The 27,024-nt window shown below is 38.7% G+C and overlaps 1 protein-coding gene across 1 annotated transcript; it reads right to left on the bottom strand.

Moving 5' to 3' along the window:
• Nucleotides 1–388: 388 nt before the first annotated feature.
• OGA (O-GlcNAcase) lies at nt 389–26,501 on the bottom strand. Its single transcript, XM_067709633.1, has 16 exons — nt 25,651–26,501; nt 22,243–22,294; nt 21,687–21,784; nt 20,007–20,137; nt 18,220–18,391; nt 16,936–17,034; nt 14,950–15,234; nt 13,137–13,295; nt 11,683–12,296; nt 11,118–11,292; nt 7,641–7,726; nt 6,592–6,696; nt 5,811–5,896; nt 5,337–5,529; nt 3,963–4,122; nt 389–2,522 (listed from the first exon to the last, which is right to left on the bottom strand). Exons 1-16 carry the CDS (start codon nt 25,847–25,849, stop codon nt 2,386–2,388), a joined length of 2,751 nt encoding a protein of 916 aa, XP_067565734.1. The 5' UTR covers nt 25,850–26,501; the 3' UTR covers nt 389–2,385.
• Between the last annotated feature and the right edge of the window lie 523 nt (nt 26,502–27,024).

Here is a 27,024-nt window from a genome sequence, read left to right as displayed (position 1 = left end):
AGTCCAGGAACATCTTTCTTAGACTCCCGCCTCATAATTTGGGCTACGCCCCCAACTTTCACCTTCTGACCAAATTATCAGGCAACTGTGTTCCTTATTCTATTAGGTGGCAGGAACTCACTCAAACTAGCTGCCCTAATTTACCCCCAGGTTATAATTGTGGCAAGAGGGTGGCTTAGCCAAAGCCAGTCTTTTGTTTTGCCTTGAAGAAAACATGGAAAGCAATCTTTTAGTGGAGATGGAAGTGGGAGAGAACTGCCTTCAAGATCCAGTCCCTAACTTGGAACAGCTGTGGAAAGGAGGAACACTTGCTCGGGAATGCAAGGGCAGGAGAAAAGGTAAGAGGCAGAAACAGGAAGGAGGTTTACACAGTACACGACCACACACATTCACTTCAAGTTTTATTTTGCCTCTTGTATGGTCTTCAGATGGTTTTACAGTTCGTTTTCTACAGGAACTGAGCTGTGATCTAAACAATCAATGGAATACCACCCAACCGTAATAAATAGTCGTAACAACAGAAGATAGATAGCATAGCACTGAACAATCCTAGCGGCGTGGACATGTTTCATAGTTAGCTCTGTGACCAGAACACCAGCCAAACTTATTAAAAGCCAAGATAAAGCTGCAGCAAACTTGCTAAAAATCCTGATTCCACAGGATGACGACCATGGAATGAATCCTCCAGATAAAATGCTAGAACTGTCCACTAGTGTACAAAATGTACTTAAAAACCAAATGACATTAAGCCGTTTTAAACAGTATCTTGTAGCGATCTTCCCTTCATCTCAGCCCTTGAAAACGCAAACTTGGTTCCCCTCGTCCAACATACCTTACATATCCTGCTATCAATTGCAGGTTTCTAACCCTGAATGTGAAGAGGCCTCCTTTGTTCATCTCACCCATTCACACTCACAGGCTTTGGTTGAAAGTCACTAAGTACAATGCTTTACAAGACTCTCTTTTCAAAGCCCACACTGATGGAAATCTATGAAAGAAAATATGTTTTAAATTTCCTTCTCCTTGACCCTCCCCGCTCTCAGCTCAAAGTTAAACTGCTGATACAAAACTGCAGGGAAGCAAGATAACAAAATACTGTTAACCATCTATGGAGAAGCCAGCCAGCCATGATTAAAAAAATGAATCCTGCAGAGATTACCTGCTAGCCTCATGCTCAGAACCCTTAAACACACCAAATCTAAATTAAAATACTTGAAAGCTTTCAGAACCTGTGGTTAAAGGAAAGAGAAAAGGGTAACCGTAAGTCATTGGTTAAAGTGTGCTCATTCTTTTAAATTTGATATAAACATGCAAGAACTAAAGACTCTGATTTAATAAAACCAGTAGTAACAGGTCTTGAAATTAAAGGACAACTGACCTGTGCGCAAATGGGATCAATCAGTCCCTGAACCCTACTTGCCAGAAGTCAAAACTAACATTTCACATGCTGACCTGAATTGAGGTTAATTTCCAGAAGTGACGGCACTTTGCAACAGACTGAGTCCCATGAAGTTAGACTCTGGTACCCAAAGTGGTCATGGCCTAGCCCTAGGTGGGAGGCACTTCGAAAATAATAAAACTTCTAAAAAAACAAAGACAAAAGTAAAGAAAATACACTTTCCACTGATTTACATATTCAAAGTGCCATCTTGAATCACACCCTTTCATTTTCAAAAGGAAAATTACAAAAACAGTAAACACAAAGGATAGTCAGGTTACAGCTAGTTTAGTTTATATACAAAATAATTTACAAGTTTGTCACTTTTAGGCTTTTGCCACAAACAACTGCACATTTGTCCCTACAAAGCACAATATGCCTGAACCAATAATGGTCACGAGACAACTGGCCAAGGCTTTACAAAAAGCAGAAAAACCGCCCAAATTGAAATCATTTATTCAGCTTAAACTATGCCATAACCATTCCACTCAGACTCTCCACCCTGAAGCCTCTGAAACCAAATCTTTCTCATCTTTGCCATGTCCCCAAAGAATGAGGTACATTTCATTTAATAAGCCAAGGAGGATGACAAATGATTTTGATTACTCTTAGGTAAGAAATGCAACCACACTGGATGCAGAAAACAGTGCTGACTACATTTATTGAAGACCCCCTCCCTATAAGCCCACGTAAGAGGTCTCAGCACCTAACACAAGACCCAATAAGGAGGCCCACATCTTTCATACAGGATTTACAGCAATACTATCTTTTTCCAACCAGCGAGTAGTCTCTAAGCATGATGAGTGAGTTTTACATAGTCCTCTTTGTTTCCAATCTGAATTAGCCGATCTGTTGCCGCTCCAGAGGCTGAGCTGTATGAAGACCCCAACCACCACCCACCAGGTGAAGTGAAGAGACTTCCCAACAGTTCATAGTGCCAACAAACGTCACAGGCTCCGACCAAGTATAACCACATCCTTTGGAAATCCTTCCATTTTTGCAATTTCAAAACAGCCTAACTTGCTGTAAAATTCCAAAATTCTTTTATCATCAGGTCTCACTTCACAGAAAGCCCCTCGAGAGCCTAGGGGGGAAAAAAAAAATCAAAATATAAATGTCACTTAATTCGTAGAATTATGAATATGAATTGTAATTAATCTCTAATATATTTCAAAAAGATCATAGTACTGGCTTATCTATACCAGCCTCTAAATTTCATACTTTTTAAAATTTATATCAAAAGTCAATATTTATATTCATCAATACTGCAGTGATAACTACCTTAAAGTGATGGATATGTTAACTAGCTTTAATATGGTGATTATTTCACAATGTATTTCAAGTCATCAAATTGTACACCTTAAATATATACAATTCTTAATTGTCAAATATACTTCAAAAATTTTTTTTTTGCATGGTAACACTCTTCCCCAGAAAGAAAATCTTTTGGCACAGAGGTTGTAAGAAACCTCAAGGCAAAGGATACCTCTGTTGAATGTTATAATATATTTATGTAAAGTATCTTTGAGGGACCCACAGGGCAGAGACTATTCCAGCCTATGTCGCAAGCCAATACAACCAGAATGTGTTTTATATGTTAAAGACATGCCTCATACACCTGCATGATTCAGTTCCAAGCACAACAGTGAGAATTATACTTTCATCGAACAGAGCTGTTTAAATTATCCCACAAAGGGGACACCACTGAATCAAATGATATAAAGATGCAACAAAAGTGCATCCTCACACATCAAGAACCCTCTAATTAGTGCTCAACAAGCTGCCCATTTTTGTATTGCCAAAGGCTAAAAAGTTGTTTTTGTTTTTTTTACAACTTTAAAAGGTTGTTTAAAAAAAGAACATGCAAGGCTTCCCTGGTGGCGCAGTGGCTGAGAGTCTGCCTGCCGATGCAGGGGACACGGGTTCGTGCCCCGGTCCGGGAAGATCCCACATGCCGCGGAGCGGCTAGGCCCGTGAGCCATGGCCACTGAGCCTGTGCGTCCGGAGCCTGTGCTCCGCAACGGGAGAGGCCACAACAGTGAGAGGCCCACGTACCGCAAAACAAACAAACAAAAAACATGCAATGGAACACTGTATGTTGCCTTTTTAAAGCCTAGAATACTCAGTATCTGGCCCTTTACAGAAAAAGTTTTCATACCACTAAGGTACAGCAAAGTATTTTTGAAGGTTTAAGTAACAAACTCAAAAAACATCAGCAACTCTGCATTCCTAAATGAAGTCTTCCCGAGGTTCGTTTAATTTTCAACTATCATTTGTAAGTTTCCTAGCAAAATAAACGTACACTTCTCATTTAACTGGGGCTCAAAAATAAGCATTCATAGTGTAAAAGAGCAGTATTTTTCAATGATTAATACACATCCAATTCTTGCAGCACTAATAATTCAGAAGCAAAACCATAAATGGTGGAGAAGGGAATGTAAATTCACTTCTTTCTTTTTATCCTAAAATAGAGTCCTGTCCCCACATAACCCAAATACCAGCAACTCTACAAATATGTACTCACCATTAGCCTTCAGTGAAGACAGGAGGCAAGCCATCATGCTTTTGGCTACACTTGGATCAGTTACTTTTTTGTGAATATCCATCTTTATCAGAGAAGGGAAGTTGGCAAGGAAAGTTTCTGGCAACACTTCCTGCTCTTCATGGAAACTCAACATAATTTTCTGTAAAATTTAGGAAGAATCTCTTGACTTTCAGTAGCTACTCATTATGAATCCATATATCCCAACTACAGAACTCAGTAACAGGAAAAGGAAAGCAATATTCAATAACTCTTCTGGTAATTATAAAATTACCACATGCAGAATTAATTAGCTTATAATTATAGCTGAAGCGTTTTTATTTTTTTAAAAGTTTGTTTAAATGTAATGTGGTATACTGGATTGGATCCTGGAACAGATAAAGGACATTAGTGGAAAAACTGGTAAGTAAGGTGAGGAGTTTATAGCAATGTACCAAAGTTGGTTTCTCAGACTTAGGACAAATGTAGAAAATGGGTGAAGGGTATACTGGAACTCTGTATTATCTTTGTAACTTCTGTACATCTAAAATTATTCTAAGTAAAAAATAAATAATTCAAAATAAAACAATTTTTTAAAAGTTTGTATTGCACAAAAATGTGAATGTATTTAACACTACTGAACTATACACTAAAAAAATATGGTTAAAACAGTAAATTTTATGTTATGTATGCTTTACCACAATTTTTACAAAAAAGTTTATAAGAGACACACTGGTTTTTCTTCATAGGTTCCTATGCTGAGAACTGTCACATATGGAAAAGCAACACATCAACAGCTCAATCACTAGCATGCTGCAGTCATGTCGATGAAATCCCAAGTAAGGGAGCCTACTCCAACCCAGCCTCCTATTACATAGAGACAATGTCACAAATACGAGTCCAAGTATATTCTCTAAAAGTATTCATTGAAAATAAAAATTATCCTCAAGAAGAAACTATTTTTAAAGTTCATTCCTATTAGTTTTTAATTACCATGAGAAATGCATTATTGAGAAAGTAAGTTAGCTTCATTAGCACACAAATGAGAGATTTTTAATTACCTAAACTTGCCCTGAGTACCCAAAGAAGAGACCATAACATCCTTAAGTTTGGTGCTTCAAAACAGAGAGGGAGAAAGAAGGTTCTTTAATTGTCTATGTTGTGCTTTTACTTGAGAAAGTATTACAACAACGCTTCCAAATCAAAAACCGTAGAGAACAGTGGAAAATACCATGCTAATAAGAATAAGCCCTAAGAATTCTTCTCTGTAAGAAATTTAGTAAGCACTGGGATTTTAAGATATATCTGCTTGCTTTTTTAATAAGTATTTTATTTTCTAAAAAACTACCATTGTATAATTCTAAATCTGTGTATTACCTCAGCCTCAGAGAGTTCTTTGTCACCATTTGGTTTGGTATACTTCTCCTGCATGAAGGGAATCCAGGAAATTTTACATTTTTTAATGAAGGGGGTCACATCTACAGTGCCCAGGGCATAACCACATATGCCATCTTCATCTTCTAGGACAAAACAGTAATCCAGGCTGAGGGAAAGCAGCCCTCCTACTAACCTGCTCACAAGAAAAGAGACCAGAGTGAGTTAAGTTACTAACACAAAACATTAGAATTCAGTGATGTAAGGCCCAATATACTCGAATGACAATGCGTGGAAACTACATTCGATGTAAATACAAACTGAAAATATACACATATTAATGCTCAGATTTTATTACAACTAAAGGAGGACTTCTAAAAAACTCTATTTCCAGTCAGCACCTCCCCTCAACCTGATAAACCTGGCTATGAAATGTCTACTCCCAAATCCAACAAATCAGAATACTTCATCACATACTTGTCTCCAATAAGGTCAGGCTGACTTTGAAAAGGTAAACCGACTCCATCGTCATACATTTCTCTGCAAATCTTGTACACGGAAGCCTGAAAATATAATCTAGTTAAGCAACACATCAAGAAAAATGGCAACAGAATTTAACAATATGACTCATAAGTCAGAATGGACTTCTAGAAGAGGGAGTAACAAAACGTTTGGCTTGTCATAAATATCACCTCTGCTTTGTTAAATAGAGATTTATTGAGTCATATTTGTAAAGCTAGTAGAAAACAGCATGGTTATAGTAAACAGTGAGAATTGCTTTGCAGGGGATAGTTTTAGACAGTAAGTAGTAGATTCAAAATCCAGCAAACTATGAGGCTGAGTCTCTCTCAGTTTTCTATACATCCCAAATGTTTAAAACATGTTATTGTCTTTAAGCAGGCATGCTTTTTATTTCTATAGCTGATTATCAAGCAGCCTGTAAGCACTTCACAACTGAAAACTGCAGAAAATATATAGGAGAGAATCAGCTGAGAACAACTGATCATTCAGACATCGTTCAGTAATTCCAACTGTGAATACATTTCATCTGTTTTTTGTTTTTTTTAAAGAACTGACACGAGATGTTGAGTCTAAACTCCTTCAGCTCTTCTTTAAACATCCCATGTTCAATGTTTTAGTTAAACTTTCTCCATCTAAAGTTTTAAGACACAAAACTGATTCTTTTAACCAGGGAGTTCAAAGGAAAGGATTAAGTGTTCACCATAACCATACACCAAGTTGACAGGTAGATGATTACCTCATCTTTAGGAAAGTATGGTCTGATAGTATAAACTTTGGAGGTCGGAGTCAGTGGGGGTGGTTGAAAAAAGAGGTCATTTGCCCCATCAATTGGCAGCAAACGCTGTGGGAAGAAAAAAAAGTGAGATGATCAGTGTTGGGAAGATATTTACTTTTAATGAGTGTGCACTGCAGATTACCAACTTAACATTAACTGGCTACTGCAGGCAGACCTAAAGAAGAGGGGTGTGCTATGCTTTACTAATAAAAACACCTCTTTGCTGGGGGAGGGGAGTGCTTCTGAATAGAAATTACCCAAACTGAGTTACATAGCTTTAGTGACATACTACTGGGGATTTAAATATACAGTAAAAAAAAAATTCTATTCCAATTATGACAAATCTATCTTTTAAACCAATCTTATATAGACCATCTCTCACTAAAAGATGGCAGAACAGACTGTCAGGAGGAGAGGTTTGGTCTGAAGAGGGTTATCTGTCCAGGAGACGCTTTATCCCCAAAGCAATGCGCTTCAGTTTGCTGTGCGCAGCAGAGCACCTGTTGGGGGGAGAAAAGTAGAGCACCTGAAAGTCCATGAACAAATTCCAAAACCAAATAAACTTCATATTTTGTTCAAATTTTCATTCCTGGACTGTTCTTTCAAGTATTACTTATAAAATAATTGGGAAAATACCAAAAGCCCTTTCACTGTTCATTTGCATAATCATTCATCCTTTTTGCTCATGGAGTTTCCACTGGCAGACAAGCATGCGCGCATTGTGCATTGCGGGCGCAGATTAAAATGCTGTGCGACCTGCAAAGAAACAATGTGAAGTGTATACCTAGAGCCGCTGCGCTTCGCAGGCGCGGGGGGGAATTGGCAGCATCTCCTTCAGAAATTACTGCGAAAGAGGAGGAAAATTTGATTTAAAATCCAGCTATGTAACTAATTGAATTTGGGACTAGAAAGCCTTCGGCAGACCAATCCTTCCAGCCATCTGATGCGCAACATAAGGTTTCTCATAAGACAAAGAAAACGTCAATTCAGTTGTGAATTCATATTGATACCTGGAACTCTCCTGCTAGACCACCTCTAAAGGCCCAGGGTTCTTGGTCTCCAATTAAGAACTGTGCTGAAGAATGACTACGACACCCTGTTGAGATCAGATCCAAGCGGAGAACGTTACGAGAAAGGGGATTTCCTGGGGTCTCAAACGTCCAACAAACTAACAAACACTTTGTGGAAACAGCTCTCTAACAATAATCCAGGGTTTCAGGACAAGGCTGTGATAATAATTTTTTTTAATTTGTAATGGAATTTCAATACTGATGTTCCTTCCTCTGATCAATGAATAATCATTCTTCTAGTGAAAGAGTTCTACCCTTTCTTAAATTATTGGAAGGAAAAAGTGTCAAGTTTGTCTGGGTCACACTTATATATTCCCTAGGTACAGCTGTAAAAATCAAGGCAGCTGCTTGCTCTGTAGCAAAATTACAGTAACTTTAAAGTTAAGTGAAGTGAGATTGATGAGACATTTTATTATCACAGCCCATGAAGGAATTAAACTTGTCTGAAGTCACATTTTACATTTTGAGGAAGGGTACAGGGAAGGGAAAAAGGGGGGAAAAGGGGTTAATCTTGTCAGAAAACTAAGGTCAGCAGAATAAGTAAAAGAAATTATTCAGTAAGTTGACAATGAAACACAATGAGTACTTTTTCTTTTTTTTCTGACAAGGACAATCCAAATTCAGACTTGGCTAGTAACAGTATCAGTCTGACAGATTCTGAGAACTAAGGAGAGCCAATTGATGCTCCTAATTTGTCCACAGCTAAAACATACTTTCCTTGAAAGTATGACAGTATCTGGCTCCTCTGATCAACCACTATCATCTTTGCAGTGCACTTAGCTCACACATGGAGTGGCAAGCTTTGAGGCCCAAAAGTCAGCATTTAAGGTCACCACTTAACCAACTCCACAGGCAATAAAGGAAGCTAATAATAAGAGATAATTAAAAGCAAATTATAATTGCCTTCCATAGGCAATAAAGGAAGCTAATAAGATAATTAAAAGATAATTTGGAGGCCAAATCAAAATCACCTGCCTAGTCTTCTGACAAGATAAAGCAGCGCAATATAGTTCTTTTCCAATTGAAGACAGCATTCTACCTCCTGTTCAAGTTAACAGTCTCATCAGTACAATACACAGTGTGCTAGTCAGACAGTCCCAAAGCAAACCAATTTTTTTGTTGACAATTCAGGCCCATTAAGAGATTATATCCAGGGTTGTCATTTTTCAGGGGTAGGGGTACTTAAAAATATATATATATAATGTAATATTTGTAAAATAAATATGAAATAGGGGGTCAAAATTTAGGTTATGAAGAGAACCTGCCCCATTCCATAGCTCAGTGTAAACTTACACTGCAGGAAAAAACTACACGTCTCAAACTTTAAGATGAGCCAATTTCCCCTACCCCCCACTTTGAGACTACAACATAACTAGCACTTCCAACTATTACAATAAAAAGCTGCATGTACGAAGAGCTGTATAAATGAAAACATGGTTAATGCCTCAGTCGCTGCGCAAACGTGACTTCAGTTCATGCCTACTGCCCTTAAATCTACCTGAGCTACCTCACAGAACCTTTTAAGTTAAACTAATTAATCATGACGCGCTGTGAACATCTGCCGCTGTCCATCCAATAGTAGTAGAACTTGTGCTGAGGATTCTCCCATCTGTACACAATGGGGAAGAAGATAATAGAAGTCATTAGTAATCAAAAGTACTGCATAGCCACATTCTTTAAAGGACTGAATGCCAGCTGGACTGGAGACTAGAGGAAAAGAAAGGGTACTAATCAGTAACTCCCTGAAATTACTGTAGAACCATGAAAATACTCTCTTTGTTGTGAGCTGTTGTAAAGCTATGTGGATGCCTAGATGATTATTTAAAGCTTCTAAGATGCTCTGACCTTGAGACTGTACAACAGCTATATACAATCTGGGAAAGCTGCCCCCATAACTGCACAGTACAGAGGTAAAGCCTGAGAGGAAAAAGCAGCAATACTGTATATAATCAAGAATCTTTAGTAATTCTTGAATTAAAAGCTGAGTATCAAATGTTTTAAGCAACACTTTCTCAAACTTAATAATCCAGATTACAGGTTCGAAACTTAAGAACTTCAATCCCTATAAGGGTTAATTTTATCCTCTTGGCCAAAAGCCTGGAAGGCAAATGCCATCATCCAACAATCAATACAGAGGTTTTTCCTAAGCCTAAGGGCAGACGTGTATCATAGAGAAGAGGTATCTTGGAGCCTTTTAACAAGAGGAGGTCAAAATTCTCTTTTACCTGTTGTGCTACATATACAGGAACCCAAAATTCTCTATTTTCTTTTTCCCCAATTCATTTATTCATTTTTTATTTTTGGCCGTGCCTCATGGCTTGCGGGTAGTGCCCGGACTAGAGATCGAGCCCATGCCCCCTGCAATGGAAGCGTGGAATCCTAACCACTGGACAGTCAGGGAATTCCCTCTACTTTCAAATTAACAATGAGAGACTCTATTTTTAGCTGCTAATTAGTTGTATCACAGGAAAAATTTCTTTTTATATTTAAGAGTCCAAAAGTATATATGCAGAAAGTGAGAAATCTCTTTGCTACTACTCCTGAGTTACTCTAAGCTCACCGTGTTTCACACTTCTATTTCACAGCCAAGAGTATGTAACCCATCATAGTATTTGTGACTACTATGAAAACTATGACATGTCAGTTAGCCTTGCTGCCTGCTGTGTGCTATGCATAAGTCCATTAGATATTCCTTATAGCTGGATTGAAAACCTGGAAATGAAATGAGATCCCTGGAGAAACTTGGCCATGCTGGTGCTTTTTACCAAGTTTGAAAATTAAAAAAAATAAAAAATAAAAAAAAAAAATCACTGTTTTCCAAAGAGAAGTCCATTTAATGAAGCAGAGTTTTCAGGGCACTGCAATTTTTATCCCCTGCTAAAACCAATTACTTGGTAGAGACATAAAGAAAAAGCTCTGTGAAATAATACCAAGTAGCACCAGAATAGCCTACCACTAAAGCTCGCATGCGCACAGGGCTGGGAGGATGGCTTCCTCTTTCCAGGCCCCCTTAGGTCATTTCGGCAATTGTTCTGTTAAACACAGCATTGATGTCATCAAGACACAGCAAGCAGCAGAGAGCTTACAGAGTCACAATTCATAGTGTCTCATCTCCAAATCAGATAAAAGTGGTATACATGGTTCCATCCAGGAAGCATTCAGTCAGAGCAAGTTAAAGTCAGTACTTTCTAACACATTTTCAAGATATTTATGCTGAATTAGCCCAAGGGAGAAAAATCAACGTGCTCGGTATATTTACTGAGGCTTGCACCTCAAGTCTGTAACAATGGGTACACCTTTGAAATCTAGGCAAAGAATTTAAACTCCCTATATGTTTTTCTCCCTGTGGGATAATGTCTTTTTTTTTTTTAAGGGACAATGTATCTGAGGAGAAGAGATTACTCCTGGAATACCTACCTAACCACTGTACAAAAGACTTCACCATAGACATTATACTCTTGATATCCCAAACATAGGAGTACATGTCATAAAGGATTGTCCTGTTGGCACAATTGGAGAGCCGAGTGAACATGCCCATCACTAGTCCGCACATCTCTTCAAACTTGGCTGCCCGCGACCGCCATTCTTCAATCTATTGAGGATCAATAAAAACACTCAAAAAATTGAAAGTTTAACAACAATCTAAAACACAGTTTATTAACTAAGCTGTTTATGTTATCAGGTACCTGCAAATTTATACTAAACATTAAAGAATCAATGGGCTTAAACTTTTAAAGACAAACAATAAAAGTTTGTCTCCCCAAACTGACAAATATTCCTAATATAATCAATTTTGACTTTCCTTCATTCTTAGCTACTATAAGGTCAAACTAAGAAACTGTATATATCAGATTCAGCAGAGTCCGTACCTACTTTACAGAACACATTCTAAGATGTGGTCAATTCTCATTTAAGACCTCCCCTGTATCAACAGCATGGGGACCATCCAGGCCAGAGAAACAGGTAAATTAAGCATACTCACTTTTTCAGAGTCTTTTCCTTTACAATTGACACTGACAACACTGCTATTTGCTCGAAGCCACTGGAACTCCCGTAACATCTGCGCTCCTTTGGGTCCATGCTCATAAGGAAGGTAGAATAGGTCAGCAAGTAACTGCAAATCCTCCAGAGTTACTGGTTCTGCAGTGTACAAAGGCTTCTCATTTGGACCAGGCACAAACTGCTCCTTGTTTGTCTGTTCATCAGTCTGCATCGGGGCAATATCACTAATGCAATCTTCCTGCATAGACATCTCTGGAGATTTTGATTCAGCTATGCTCTCTTTATCAGTGTCCATTGGTTTCAATTCCTCTGCCATTTTAGCTTCAACAATTTCAGTTAGTATTTGATTGTCATTCTTGTGGTCTGTCTCTTCCTGTTTTTCCACTACCATGTCCATGGGTTCCTCATCTGGCTGTTTCTTTTCTTCTTCCTTGGTCAGAGCTGTAGGCTCACCACTCAAGGCTGCTCCCTGGCTCATAATGGGCTCCTGGTAAACGGTTGTAACTACAGTTGTGGCATTTAAAGAGGGTGCTGCAACTAGAGGAGTCCCATCTACTACATTTGCTTTAGCCCCACTGTGTGCAACTTGCCTACCTATAAAAACAAATTGCCAGAGATAATCAGAATTAGAAACAGAACAAATTAGATCTAGAGAAATGTTTTCTTCTTACCATATCTCTAACTAAGAGCCTCAATTTGAGATTCCAAATAATTTGAGCCCCAAGAAAGTACAATTTCTCTAAACCACTGGGAGGTGGGGAAGGGAAGAGAGGAGGGGAAACACAGATCATAAACATGCCAACACCTATTACTTTCTTCTCTTTTGAAGCTCTGTATTTAAAAACTACTTCAAAAAAAGATATTTTAAAAACAAATTAGCAGGCTTCCCTAATGGCGCAGTGGTTGAGAATCCGCCTGCCAATGCAGGGGACACGGGTCCGATCCCTGGTCCGGGAAGATTCCACATGCTGCGGAGCAGCTAAAGCCCGTGCGCCACAACTACTGAGCCTGCGCTCTAGAGCCCGTGAGCCACAACTACTGAGCCCGCGTGCCACAACTACTGAAGCCCACGCGCCTAGAGCCCGTGCTCCGCAACAAGAGAAGCCACCGCAATGAGAAGCCCGCGCACTGCAACGAAGAGTAGCCCCCGCTCACCACAACTAGAGGAAGCCCACGCGCAGCAACAGAAACCCAACACAGCCAAAAATAAATAAATAAAATAAATTTATATATATATATATTAAAAAACAAATTAGCATTCCATCAAAATAAAAGCTATTTAAGACCAAAAGTAAAATTAAAAAAACCTTATCCTCTAGATTCCTAAATTTCATTTTGCTTGGCAGGCCTATAAGAAGACACATTACAAATGTCCTTTACTTTATGTCGCAAACAATGTGATCCAACCCCCTTACAAAGAAAGGCCAAACTCACTGCTGTACTGATGAGGTACGCCAAACTCCTGCAACCATTCTGTTAAAGCTAACTTTAGAGCCATCTGTGGACTATAGAGTACATCAGTTTCTATATCTTCATCACTGCCTTCATTTTCTAACTTTATCTGGATCGACACAGTACTGTCTTCACTATCAGCTGCAAAAAAGAGAGAAAGAGCACAAAAACAGTTTTCATTACAAAACACTAATTGTTACAGTAAACCCAGAAAAGCAAAGAACTGGAACAAGAACAAACCTTAAGCATAATATGCAAACACAACCAAGACCCTTCACTGAACCACTTCACCCAGAATAGTCATCTAAATGCATTGCTAAATGTAAAATTCCAATTGAAATATTAAACATTAACTTTAGAATCACTGGACAAGGCAGTCATAAATGTCCACTTATTATCAATTATTGGGAATGCAAGGTTAAAGGCACTATACTTCCCATAAAGAAGATTCCCTACCCTTCAGGGGTTTATAACTTAAAAAGGCAAATAATTATGAAAAAATAATGGGCACATTAATAAATGCATTGAGGGGAGAAGAGAAAATTGATAGAGAGCCCACATATGAGCACAGATAATAAGCATATAAAAGAACCAGGATAGCGGTAGAAAAAATTAAGTCTGAACTCTCTTTGGCTTGGTATTCAAATCCCACTATTCTTAGCTTTCCTTCTTATTTCCCTGCACACAGGCCAGTCTGGCTAATGTCCACGAGTCGTTAACATGCTTCATGCTCTGCCTTAAAAGAGGTAGATACTAACAGCCATGTATACAGAGAGGATTGAGATTATATCCCTAACTCTGTGTTTTTTACTGGGGAGAGGGGGTGACAATGACTGAGTCTTGAAGGGAAGCATTAATTCAATAAACAGAACTGGAAGTAGGGGTACAGAACTGAGAAACAGAACACAACTTTCAACTACATACCACTAAGCACCATAATGTGACATTTCAATACCCCCCAATGGGCCAAAATTCAGGTAACTTGAAATTTTCAGAGTCTAGTATTTTCATCTCTAGCCCACCAACCCTTTAATGCCCTGCAGACTTTACTCATACTTCGACCCAGTGTAAGTAACTCCTCCTCTATGAAATCATTTACCAGCACTTTCGCTTAGCAGAAGTTATCACTGCCTCCTGTGTTCCCCCTAGCACTCTGTAGATAATTATCTCAGCACTTATCATTCTATAGTACAGTTGCCTACCTGCTTTATCTAACACCAGACTAAATTCTTTCAAAGTAGGGACTATTTTAGTCTTTGCATCCTTAGTGTCTGATAAATAGGTGTTTAAATGTTAGTGAATAAACAACTAGTCAGCATTCTCCTACTTGGAACTCAATTAGGAATTTTTCATAAATAAAAATCAGTAAGCCAATGTCTAAAATGAGAAAATGTCTCATAAATGTAAGCTGAACTTAAATTATATATTAAGTAACTCAGAGAATATTTAGCCATCTAAAATACACCATTTAATAAAATCACCTGAAAACACAAATTCAATCAGAATTATTCAAGGGATAACAGGAACACTAAAAGACTACCTTGTCTAATTACTCAGACTTGAAAGGCTAAGACACATTTTAAAAACAAAGAACTGAGGCCAAGAAGTTATTAAGTAACTTGTGCAAAGGCAGTCCAAGCAGCCCTTTTTCTATCATATACAACTCATTCACAGAACTAAACAACACCTTAAAAAAATCCTCTTAAATCTTGATGACAAAAGAATGCATACTTGCCAATGGTTCTACTTAATCCCAACTCTCCTCCCAAAGTCAAGAATTAAGTCATCTACTTACTCATCACTACATCTTTCCTCACTCCATTCATGTTTGACTTGTACCAGGTGGCAAGGGTGTGGATAGCAACATAGTTGGCTTCAAATTCACAATTTGGATTAGTCAAGACTCCTTTTAACCGCGGGATCAGTTCTGTAGATCTTCCTTTGTATGGGCCCAGAAATAGTCTCTTCTGATCATAATCATTAGCATGAATGTTATCCCAGATTACTGGAGCTCTCTTAATAATCTTAGAAACCTCTTCAATGGACTCTACTGGAATTTCTTTAGAAACAACTTTGGGACCTAGAAATAATGACCACCATTTATTAAAAGACTCTCACACAAGACAGTGGCATGGACATATATACACTACCAAACGTAAAATAGATAGCTAGCGGGAAGCAGCCGCATAGCACAGGGGAGATCACCTCGGTGCTTTGTGACCACCTAGAGGGGTGGGTAGGGAGGGAGAGGGAAGAGATATGGGGATATATGTATACATATAGCTGATTCACTTTGTTATAAAGCAGAAACTAACACACCATTGTAAAACAATTATACTCCAATAAAGATGTTTTAATAAATTAATAAATTAAATAAATAAATAAATCCTCAGAGGAAATTTTTTTAAAACAAAAACAACAACAAAAAGATTTTTTAATCTTTTAAACAAAAACAACAACAAAAAAAGCTGAGCCTTAACCAGAACATTTTGTTTTAATTCTCTTTCTTTTACAAAGTACACATTCTTCACTTAGTATTAAAAATATCTTTGAGGTTTTATAAAGCAGAAACTAACACACCATTGTAAAGCAATTATACTCCAATACAGATGTTAAAAAAAAAAACTTTGAGGATTTTTCAGTGAGTCTGAGTATCAGTTACTGGTAAACAATAGATCTGTAGGGATCTGGGCTAACAGGTATTGGTCTCAGCACTAGGAGAATGCTGTATTTTATAAAATGAAAGCTGTAATGCTGGATTGACAGTTAGTAATCGATGAGCTGTATTAGCTTTCATTCTAAGAATTAAGGGCAGAAATCCTCCCAGGGTTTAGGTTAATTAGACTTTGTCTAATTGAGGATATATTATAATGGTAAAAAATGGTTAACATGGAAATTTCTTTCTTACTGATGTATCACTTTGCAGAAAGTTACCCAAACCTTAAATATTCCTACCTTTTAACCACTAATTCTATTTCTGAGAATCTGACCTGAGGAAATGTAGGGCAAGGGGAATAAAGCTGAGTAAAAGGACATATTGCTGTGTTATTTTAAAAAGAAAAATTGTTATGAAATATAACAAAGGAAAATAATTATATGCAGTATATTTTGAAGAACCATGTATGAGAGTCTTTTTTTTTTTTTTTTTTTTTGCGGTACGTGGGGCTCTCACTGTTGTGGCCTCTCCTGTTGCGGAGCACAGGCTCCGGATGCGCAGGCTCAGCGGCCATGGCTCACGGGCCCAGCCGCTCCGGGGCATGTGGTATCTTCCCGGACCAGGGCACGAACCCATGTCCCCTGCATCGGCAGGCAGACTCAACCACTGCGCCACCAGGGAAGCCCAAGGCTCAGCTTTTTAAAAGTATCCAATTAGGGGCTTCCCTGGTGGCACAGTGGTTGAGAATTCACCTGACAAAGCAGGTTTGAGCCCTGATCCGGGAAGATCCCACATGCCGCAGAGCAACTAAGCCCATGCGCCACAACTACTGAGCCTGCGCTCTAGAGCCCGAGAGCCACAACTACTGAAGCCCACGCACCTAGAGCCTGTGCTCCGCAACAACAGAAACCACCGTGAGAAGCCCGCACACTGCAACAAAGTGCAGCCCCCCCCTTGCCGCAATTAGAGAAAGCCCGCGTGCAGCAACCAAGACCCAACATAGCCAAAAATAAAAAATAAAAATAAACTTTAAAAATAAATAAAAGTATCCAATTAACCAGAACAACCAACTCCCAAGGTCCTAGTTAATTAAAAGTTTTACTGTCTAAATCTTTTAAGACTTACCTGTCCACAGCACCTCAATTCCAGGTAGGAGCTTTTCACCCACAGTCCTTAAGTAAGGAGACTGAGACACATTTGGATAACAGAAAGTGCCACAATATTCTGAATGTAGGGGGGAAAATTAATCAGTAAAACAGTCAGGAGTGAAATGGTCATGAGTTTTTGAATAGGGATAAAAATGTCTACCAATTCTAAATTATTTTCATCCAAATGATAAAAGGCCTCCATGTTACGTCCCAAAAGAAGTAAACTCAAGTGGGTAGTTCATTTATGACTCAACTTAAAAAAAAAAAAGAATCAAATCATAAAATCTGATATTCTTCCTCTAGTATTAGGACAGATCAATCCTTATGGTCCTATGGTCACCAGAAATACAAGTTTACTAAAGAAATAATTAGAATTTTTAGCATTTTCTACATAATTCTGAATTGCCTACATTTCTCAGTTACAATAAGAGGCCAAATAGACTGGATTCATAATATCATAATAGAAAGAATGCAATATTAGGCTCCTGGCTATTAGTACTCAACTACAATTGATTATAATTTGCAGTGAATTAAGTAATTACCAAGTATGATCTTATTAAACACTGAGTATTCACATAGTATCAGACCACTGAGATAAGGTTCATGGCTCACAATACTCTTAAGACAGACATATACACAGTTAAATAAATCAGTCTAAAATTTCTTAGAACTTTTTTAACTCTTCCTGAACAAGAAGTCAAAACTAGGGAAGTTTTCTTATAGGCTGAGTTTTGAGAGGCAAAAAAAGAGAAAAAACATTTTCAATGGAAGGAACCAGGGAGAGATGAGAGGGGGAAAAAAAGAAAAAGGGAGAAAAAATTATTAAGCTTTCTATGCTGACTACTGGAAGTTAAGAGCCCAGATGGGAGTGGGAGGAATGAAAAGGGATACAGATATGCAAGGGCAGAAAAAAGGAACAAGTAGGAGGATATGAGAAGTGACTAAGTTAAAAGCAATGTAAATTTGATTTTTTCTAGCTTTCATTTTTATAATACTATCCCCTCCTCTAATCCTGAACATGTAATGTTCATATACTTCTAGTACCAAAAAAAAACATAAAATCTTTTGCCTATTCAGTTGTCATTTATTAATTCCTAAAATCTCTCCAATTTAAAATGTGCAGAAATATCTTCTAGAAAAAGAATTCCTACCTTTATATACCAAAGGGAGAGGGGACAACACAATAAAGCCCATACATGGTCTTTTGAAAGTTATATATTTCAAGAAGACTAGTTAAATATAAAGCTATTATATACAATACCTGTGGGACAGAAGAGGAAAGTTTCTGGCTCTCCTAGGTACTGATAAATTTCATTTGTGATGGAGACCTGGGCATGGGCAAAAGAACTGAATACCTCTTTGTCAGCTGCACACATATTATGGTCAATATCATCAAAAAGCAAGGCAAATGACCTGCATCCAAACTGAGAAACCTAGGAAAAGAAAAAAAAAAAAAATAAGATGCTTTACCAGCTCATCTTACAGAGTAAAAAACACAGGATTTCAAATATTAAAGTATATACTTAATAGTTATACTTAAAAGTCAAATATTTTCCTTAGTAGAATGTTCAATGCCAAGCCACTGCCTTTATATTTTCTATGTTAAACAGCTAGACAGTTTTGGGACCCATTTTTTCATTTGGGTTTGAATGCAATATGCCAGTATGTCTAACAAAGCTTCTATAATGCAGCTTATCCTTCTACCTCCTTCACTGCCAACTATAGAAAACCAAACAGAAAAAAAAAAACAACCCGTGAACAATAAATAAACTCTAAGACATGACAAACCCAAGTCACCTGTTCCAATCAAGATACACTGATGCTAATTAATTTCTTTGCACATTTGCACATAAATCTAGGCCATCAATCAGAAAGACCAACATAGTACAATATGATCAAATAGGTAAATAACCTTTTAAAAGCTTATTCACAGAAATTTAACTACTTTAAATTTTTTTTTTTTTTGGCCGTACCACACGGCTTGTGGGATCTTAGTTCCCCGAAAAGAGACTGAACCTGGCCCCAGCAATGAAAGCACCAAGTCCTAATCCCTGGACCGCCAGGAACCTCCCAAACTACTTTAAATTTTTTACCAGCCATTTTAATGCCACCAATAATATATATATATATATATATATATATATATATATATATTTTTTTTTTTTTTTAAAGGCCGCACTGCGTGGCATGCGGGATTTCTTAGTTCCCTGACCAGGGATCGAACCTGCACCCCGTGCATTGGAAGCACAGAGTTGTCACCATTGGACCGCCAGGGAAATCCAATATAAACTTTTGCTTAAAGAAACATATATAGGGGACATCCCTAGCGGTCCAGTGGTGAAGACTCCGCACTTCCAATGCAGGGGGTGCGGGTTCGATCCCTGGTACGGAACTAAGATCCCGCATACCACATGGCCAAAAAAAAAGAAAAAAGAAACATATATATATTTTAAAAATCAGCACACTTACTTTACCAAAAAACATGTGCAGCTTTTATGTTAAGTAGAATTTAGACTCCAATCAGGTTCACCAACAGCTTACACGTTTACCTAGTTTTTCTTCTCATTTTGGGAAACTAGCCAACCATGTCCAAGCTGAATTACATCTCTTGTCCATATAACTGAGTGAACCCCTATTTCTATAACCTCACTCAGAAATTCAGTCAGGCACCCAACAGAGTTTCTGGAAATGTGACTCTGGACCACTCAGAATTTCCTGGAATCTGAGGTAAGTCTCCACCTCAAGTCTATATTAAGAATCTCTGGGAATGGAGCCCATAGAACCCTTTTAAGCATCACTTCTAAGCACTGTTTTAAGGCAGTTCTTACGCAAACTTAAGTTTGAGACGCAATGGTACCTCCAGTAAAGCTCTTTTGACTCACTTTAGAAAATATTCCTCTTATCAAAAAAGTTAAAGTAAAAAAATTTGTACGGAAACAAAGAAGTACTATGAATTTGGTTTCCTTTTTACATCATAAAAGCAACTCAGAAAACTTCTGGTTTCATGTACTGATTCAGGGAAAAATAATGAAAAAGTAAGGAAATTACCTGGTCCAGTTTGCGTTTCAATGTAGATACTTCCTTGGGGTTAGAAAAGGTAATATCCAATCCAGGTGAGATAGCATAGATGAACTCTATCTCATATTCCCGTGCAGCAGAGATGAGAGTCATAAGTTGCTCTAAAGAATAGAGTCCATGATTTAAGAAAGCACCACAAAAACTAAAAGAGGCTTCACCTTCAAACTGAAGGTTATTTTCTCCAATTTTCAATGAGTCAAGGAAAAAAAAAAGTCCCTTAAATTCTACAAAATTGTCAGGTCCAATGTGACAATACGTAATGGCACAAACCTGATGAGATTTAACATCACCCTGAACTCAATAAAAGCATTGCCATTTCTCAAAAATACTGAATTAAGCATCAATTCTCTTACTGAATACAAAACATTTTTATTTCCTATAGTATTTCAGAGGTATGCTTTTGTTTTTGCTGTCTCTGTACAACTGGAATTCCTAAATAAATACATCTACATATGGCAACTTTATAATTTGGAAAAAAAGAAAAAATGTGTTCTTAAGAACCCGGGTTAAGTGATGGCCTTAACAATCTTGACATCTTTGTAACTACAAGAAAAATATTCATCACAGTTTTAAGTCTCTAAAATGTGAAAGACAATTTTCCTAAGTAAATTGACATTCCATAATGTCATAATTCCATAATTCCTAAGTAAATTGACTATTCCATACCACAGGATATATCTTTAAATAACTTTCAGTGGTATCTCAAAATAGTCATTTGACTATATTTTGATCATATTAAATTTCATTACCAGCATCACCACAAAATAATCAAGTTGAAGACACTTAAGTTATATAGAGTAGTAAACAACAACACTAGATCGAGTTTTAATTGCTCTTCATAATTTAAGAAAACTTTCTGCCTTCAGTGCCTTGACTGGGCTCTGTAACCAGATATCTTGTTAGCTACCATTTAATTCAAGGTATGAAAATGTTCCCCCATTCACTCAAGTCCCCAAAGAAAAGCACCACTTGTCTAATTTACTTCTCTTATTTATGAACTTTATGTAACTAACTCGACATAAGAACACATGTAACAAGGATAGTTCAGGATGGCTTTTCACTTCAGTATAGGCCCAGACTAAGGTGAGGCCCTTCTTCATTTTAAATAAAGACAGGACCAGTAACAGAAATCAAGTGGTCAAGACCAAGCCATACTTGAGCCTGAAGCAAAAGGATCAGTAGTACTAACCCTATCTTTATTTAAAATTTTGGTATTTTGTTCATGGATTTTTTGCATTAGTTCTGGTTTAAAAAATGGATAATAAAGTATTATTTAACTTGATTACTGATTTTTGGAGTCCTTTAAAATTTGCACTGCCGGCAGGCCCCTCACTTGCCTTGCCCTAGGCCTAGCCCTGCTTCAGCACCTCTTTGTCTAATGGCCCACTGTTTAGTCCACTGGCAGAAGTTAAAAAGCACAATTTATGACCACAGAACAGGTGAAGTCAGACTGGCATACCTGTAAATCACACCATGGCTACACATTGTTAGAGTTACTCTTTCAATATGCACTAACACACAGAGTAACCATATAAAAGAAAACTACCTACAAAGTGAAAGTGGAATACTTAATTCTTGTACAACTACATTTAAAATTTAGCTGTTTTCTTCATGTACTCAGAATTTATGGATTAAAAAGAAAAAGATTACCAGCTTCCTCCACTGAATACATCTCTCGCCAAAACATCCTATGTTTGTAGTCATCTTTTGGAGCATACAGATATGTATTTAATTCCCATTTCTGGAGCCTTAAGAGGAGAAAAAATTACATGTATATAAACAGGCAACATGTATAACCTGTAAATCTCACTTTTTTTCCTTTTCTTGGAGCAGCTCCGTCTCTTAAAAAGCTAATATTCTGGGGCAGTAGCTTTTAACTTTTTTGTAATCCAGTGGAGTTGTAAAAAATTAAATATTATAAGGAATGTCAACATATTATAAACAGTCTTAAATAAAAATACAACAGTTCTGAGTAAGACAGATGAGCCCAAAACCTATCCAGCTTTCCCAGGAAAGTTTGAGAACCACCGCCTTAGGTGAAGAAGAGGAAAAAGACCAAGGAAAAGTAACTTCTGCAACTGAGAAATCATCAAACTGCACCTGGCCTATTCAGTGTATTTCCTCAAACAAAAGGAAATGTTAAAAAAAAAAAAAAAAAAAAAGGAAATGTTAATTAAGACTCTCCTTCACATAATAAAAAAATTACCTTCTAAAGAGTTCTTTTCTCTGCTCCATAACCCATGGTCTTCCATAAAATCCTAGATCCAAAGTAAGAATGAAATTATAAGAATGTGATAAACTATCTACTGAGAAAAGCAGGTTACAATACATACAATACCACTTTGTAAAAAATATGTACAATATACAAAGATCTGAAGGATGTTTAGTAAAACATTAAGGTATTTTGGGGTGATATTTTACAGTGATTTTAATTCCCTTTTTGCTTAGGTAAATTTTCTGATTTTTCTACCATGAACACATTATTTATGTGATAAAGTCATCTAAAAATAACTAAACATCATCTCTTTTCACTGCCAAAAAAGACTAAATATATTTAAATCTAACTTTTAAAAAGATTATCTCAATCTTACAGTGGGGAAAGGGGAAGCAAAGTAACCACAAACTGCTAATAATAACAATTACTACCTAGAAGGGGAGTTAAACCACTTTTAGAGGGGGAAGGGGTGAAAACAAGTAAGGTAGGGAAAAAACCAGGGACAGAATTAGAAAAGAATCTGATTCATCTAATTTTATGATGGCTTTTTTTTTTTTTTGGTTCCCAAAATTATAAAAGGGACCCAAAAAATGCCTTAAACTACACTCAACAAATTCAACATTGGAACTGGCCCAAACAGGAAACTCTCAAGCAATCTCAATTCCAGAGCAAATGTATATGAACAACTGAAAATTCAAGAACGTGACTCACTCCAGAGTATCCTAGATGGGGGCAAAGCAATAGTAATGCACACTGCAAGAAACAGAACTGCAGAATGATGACTTAAGTAGTGGTATAAGCACCAAACTGGTATTTTGAGCTGTGGCTTGTGCTAATCACACCTTACAGCTTGCCTAACCTTTATTTTCCACCTGCCTCAGTCTAATCATCTGCAAGAGATAAGGACAACCTCCCAGGAGTATCATAAAAATGGTTCAAATTGTGTTTTGAACACATAATGTTCCTTACATACACACACACACACAGAGTTTAAGAAACTAACTCAAAAACCAAAATTTCTGAACAGTAATAAGCTCCACTCTAGATAGAATGGTTACTCTGCACCACAAAGACAATGACAGGCCAAAGAAAAATTCGTTACATACTAATACATGAAACTGTGGCACTTTCAATCTGGACAATTCAATGGTTACTCTCTTACAGGTGATTTAAAGTATTAGGTAAATTTCACAAGTCTTTATAGCTTTCCTACAACACTCTGCATTATCATTTTTCTCTTAAGTAGTAGGCATTAAACTTTCCTTTAGAGCTGCTTCAACATGAAAAAAAATTTGTTTTTTCAAGTGACTAACACTTTAATCTTCAGGAATCCTAACTTTGCTCTTTCAGAGTAAGGTTCATGGTTTTAGTTAATTGGCACCACAAAGAGGAAGCGGTGCTGTTACACATGAGTTAAAATCAACAAAGGTCTGTCCATAGAACGTGCAACACTATTCACTTCATTAAACTGAACCTAAAATGAACTGGGGGCTTTGGTGATTATGATGTGTCAGTGCAGTTCATACTTGGTTTAAAAAAAAGTCTTAAAAAAAGAAAAGAATTAACACTCAGGGTAGATGTTTTTAGCAAAACTTTTGTTTCACTTTTATATATGTATACATATTATATATGTGTGTGCGTTTGTTGGATTGTGATGTAAAATGTACTTTTTAGATCAAAAAAGTTTGCAGGCCACTGTAGTTAAATTATACTGGCAAATAAAAGCACAAATTAACCTCAAAAATAATAAATAAATAAATAAATAAAATCAACAAAGGTTTGTGAGGGAAAGAAAAGCAAAACAAACACCAAAAAAATATCAGGTGCTCAGTCACCAAGAAAACATACTAGGGAATTGGAAAGAGAAAAAATGACAAATAAGACAATTCTAAGTAAACTAGTTCCCTTTTAATACTATTCTGAAAAACAAACCAACTGATCTAAACCACAACTAACTTTTCTCCATAATTACTGAAGGTGTAATGGACAGGCAAGTTTCCTTAGATTCACTTTAGTCTAGCTCTAAAATTTCTAATCCCCCAGCACTCCTTTCCCACCCTCCACCCCAAGATCTTACATAACAAAGCACAGATTCTAGCTCTATATATACATCAATGGATAAATCAAACAAAGCAATCATGTTTTCATAAACACTGACTCCAGTCAAATACACAGGCAGTTTTCCATTCTGTTTTCCCGAAAATTCTGCAAGACAGTTAACTTTGCTGAATCGTTTCATTCCTTATGGTAGCTGCCAATTAGTCTGTTCTCTCCTACAATCAAACTTTATCTAATATAGCATAACCACCACCCATCTTTCAAATGAATACTCCGTGAGTACCAAAGCTCTCAACCAAGAGGAAAATTCTTCTTTCCTTTTCCACATCTTTCTGTTTTTTCCATAAAGACCAGTATTTTCTACAGTGTTACTCCTATGCACACCACATATAGGGGAGAACTAATAAAGTATACAGCTAAGAAACCCTGGGTCAGCCAAAATACTTCAGAAAGTTCAAATACATGCTGTACTCCAGGAAAGAGCAATAATGAAACTGATTCATGCTTAGCTTAGAATGCACAGCCGAACATTTGTTCATTACATTCATGAACTGTGATACAATCTTCTGGTCATTTTCCCCAACCACCAAAAAAGTCCATCATTCCTTTTAAATGGAAATGGGAAGGAAGTGAGAAGGGAACTTTTACACCTCTTCTGCAGTCACTAAAATTCCGTATCTCAGATACTATTAAAGTCAAAGCTTCATCCCTCAGAGACAAGGCAGAGTGGTTGGCAAAGGGCAATTTTCTAGGCTGCGAATCAATCTTCAAAGGGTGGGGGGTTCGGGACTGGCCAGCAAAAAAACAAACAAAAACACAAGTACAAACAAAAAAACACAAGAACAAACAAAAATTCTAAGCAAAAAGGAATTTGTAAAACTGTAAGACGACAGTGCTTCTCTTCACTCCAGGAATACAACTAGCACACCTGTACGGGTAGTCTTTTTTCTAAAGGGTGGGGACAACAAAACTACACACCTCTCTCCATTTGAACACAAACCACCCTAGAGAACAACATACCAAGGTACAAAGACGTAAAACTCAGAGCCTAAGACTAGGCTCCTTACACCGCTTCCATTGGAGCATGCCTGGCTCCAAGCCCGAGGCGGGTGGGGTCAGGCTTGTTAATAGCCAGGAGGGAATTCGACGCCGTTTCAGAACGCGAAAAAAGACCTGCCCATCCTCTCGCCTCTTCCCTCATTTCAGCAGGGTCAAATTTCAGACCCAAGGGAATAACCCCCTTTTAGAGCCCCCTGCCCCCGCAAAAAGGAAAGAACGTATTACTACTGGGGTGGAGAGGCAGTGAGGACGCTCTTGCCCAGCCCGCGCCACAACGCTCACCTTCCACCACGCCACAGAGGAACCTCCGAGCCCCTCCTGCCGCCCCGGCCCCCACTGCTCCCCCGGCCCCGGCTGGGTTGTCTTCTCCAGGGGCTGGAGCTGCCTGCGGCTCCAACGATGCGCCCGCGGAGGCGGCAGGGTTGGAGTTGAGCTCGCTCTCCCGCTCCTCCAGCGCCGCCTGGCTCTCCTTCTGCACCATCCTCCTGCCCCCGGCCGCCGCCACCTCTGCAGATCTTCCTCGGCCTCCGTCCGTAGGGCCGCCGGCCCGGAGAGCCCCAGAAAGGGCCTCGGCTTTAAGCGCGCGCCCCTCCGCTCTTTCCCCTCCCCCTCTGCCCTTCCCCCTCCCTCTCCGCAGGGACCCTAATGCCCGGATGAGAAGGGCGGCGGCACCAGCGCGAGCCCTTTGTCAGCCGCAGCCTCAGCCTTAGCTGGGGAGCCGGAAGCCTAAGCAGAGAGCGAGGCTGCGACCTCTCGTTCCCTGGAGGCAGATGGCCAAGGCTCCTTTTCTCGTTCTCAGTTAGCTTCTGCTGCCCTTCCGATAATCCTCGTACTCCCGCTGCCTCCTCCCGAAGCTCCTGGATCTCCTCTGCAGCTGCCCCTACCTCCCGCTTCCTGTTTATCCGCAGTGCGCCTGCGCCGGAGACCGGCTCAGACCGGTCCCCTCTACCCGACTCCCCCGCCTTCTTTTGGGCCAGCCTATTGAGCTTCATTCGGTAGGGGGAAGTAGAACAGACAAGCCGCGAAAAGCGGAAGGTAATGAAGGCAGTGAAATGTACCATTTGTATGCTCGCCACCCTCCAGAACGAGCCAGACTCCCTGGAACGGACCATTACCCCACCCGAAGAAGGGGAGAACGGGAGGAGGCTGGGTTGGGGCAATAAGGATGTGGATAGGGCGGGGGTGGGTGAAAAAGAGAGGTGTTTACTCTCTCAATGCGCAGGCGCGGAAATCAAGCCTCTAGTTCTTAAAGAGACAGGAAGAAACTGACCTACTTTCTACTGAGATTCTTCTGACAGGTTGGTTCATTACATCAGCCCGACCCAGGCTCGGTTCTATGAAGACAACACTCCAAGAAGCTCAGCTCACTCCTCTGCCGTGAAACATTTCCCCCTACCTCCAGCTTGGCGCTAACCCCTTTTAAAAATTAAATCATTCCTACATTCCTTCATTCAGCTGACACCTATTGAGCTTGCCCCGTACTGGCCTCTTGGGCCACTATGAGCTCACAGCATGGTGGTGCAGACTAGCGAGTACACACATAATACCCACACGGTGTACCCAAGTGTTGTGGGAGTTCAGAGAAGGGACCGACTTCATCTTCCTTTGGGGAGAGGCAGCGGCCATGGCTTCACTTTCGGGCTGGGTCATAAAGGT

The sequence above is a fragment of the Pseudorca crassidens genome, chromosome 16, assembly GCF_039906515.1.
Source record: "Pseudorca crassidens isolate mPseCra1 chromosome 16, mPseCra1.hap1, whole genome shotgun sequence".
NCBI classification, from domain to species: Eukaryota; Metazoa; Chordata; class Mammalia; order Artiodactyla; family Delphinidae; genus Pseudorca; species Pseudorca crassidens.
The sequence above is the reverse complement of the archived record's forward strand: the minus strand, read 5'-3'. Positions and strand labels throughout refer to the sequence as shown.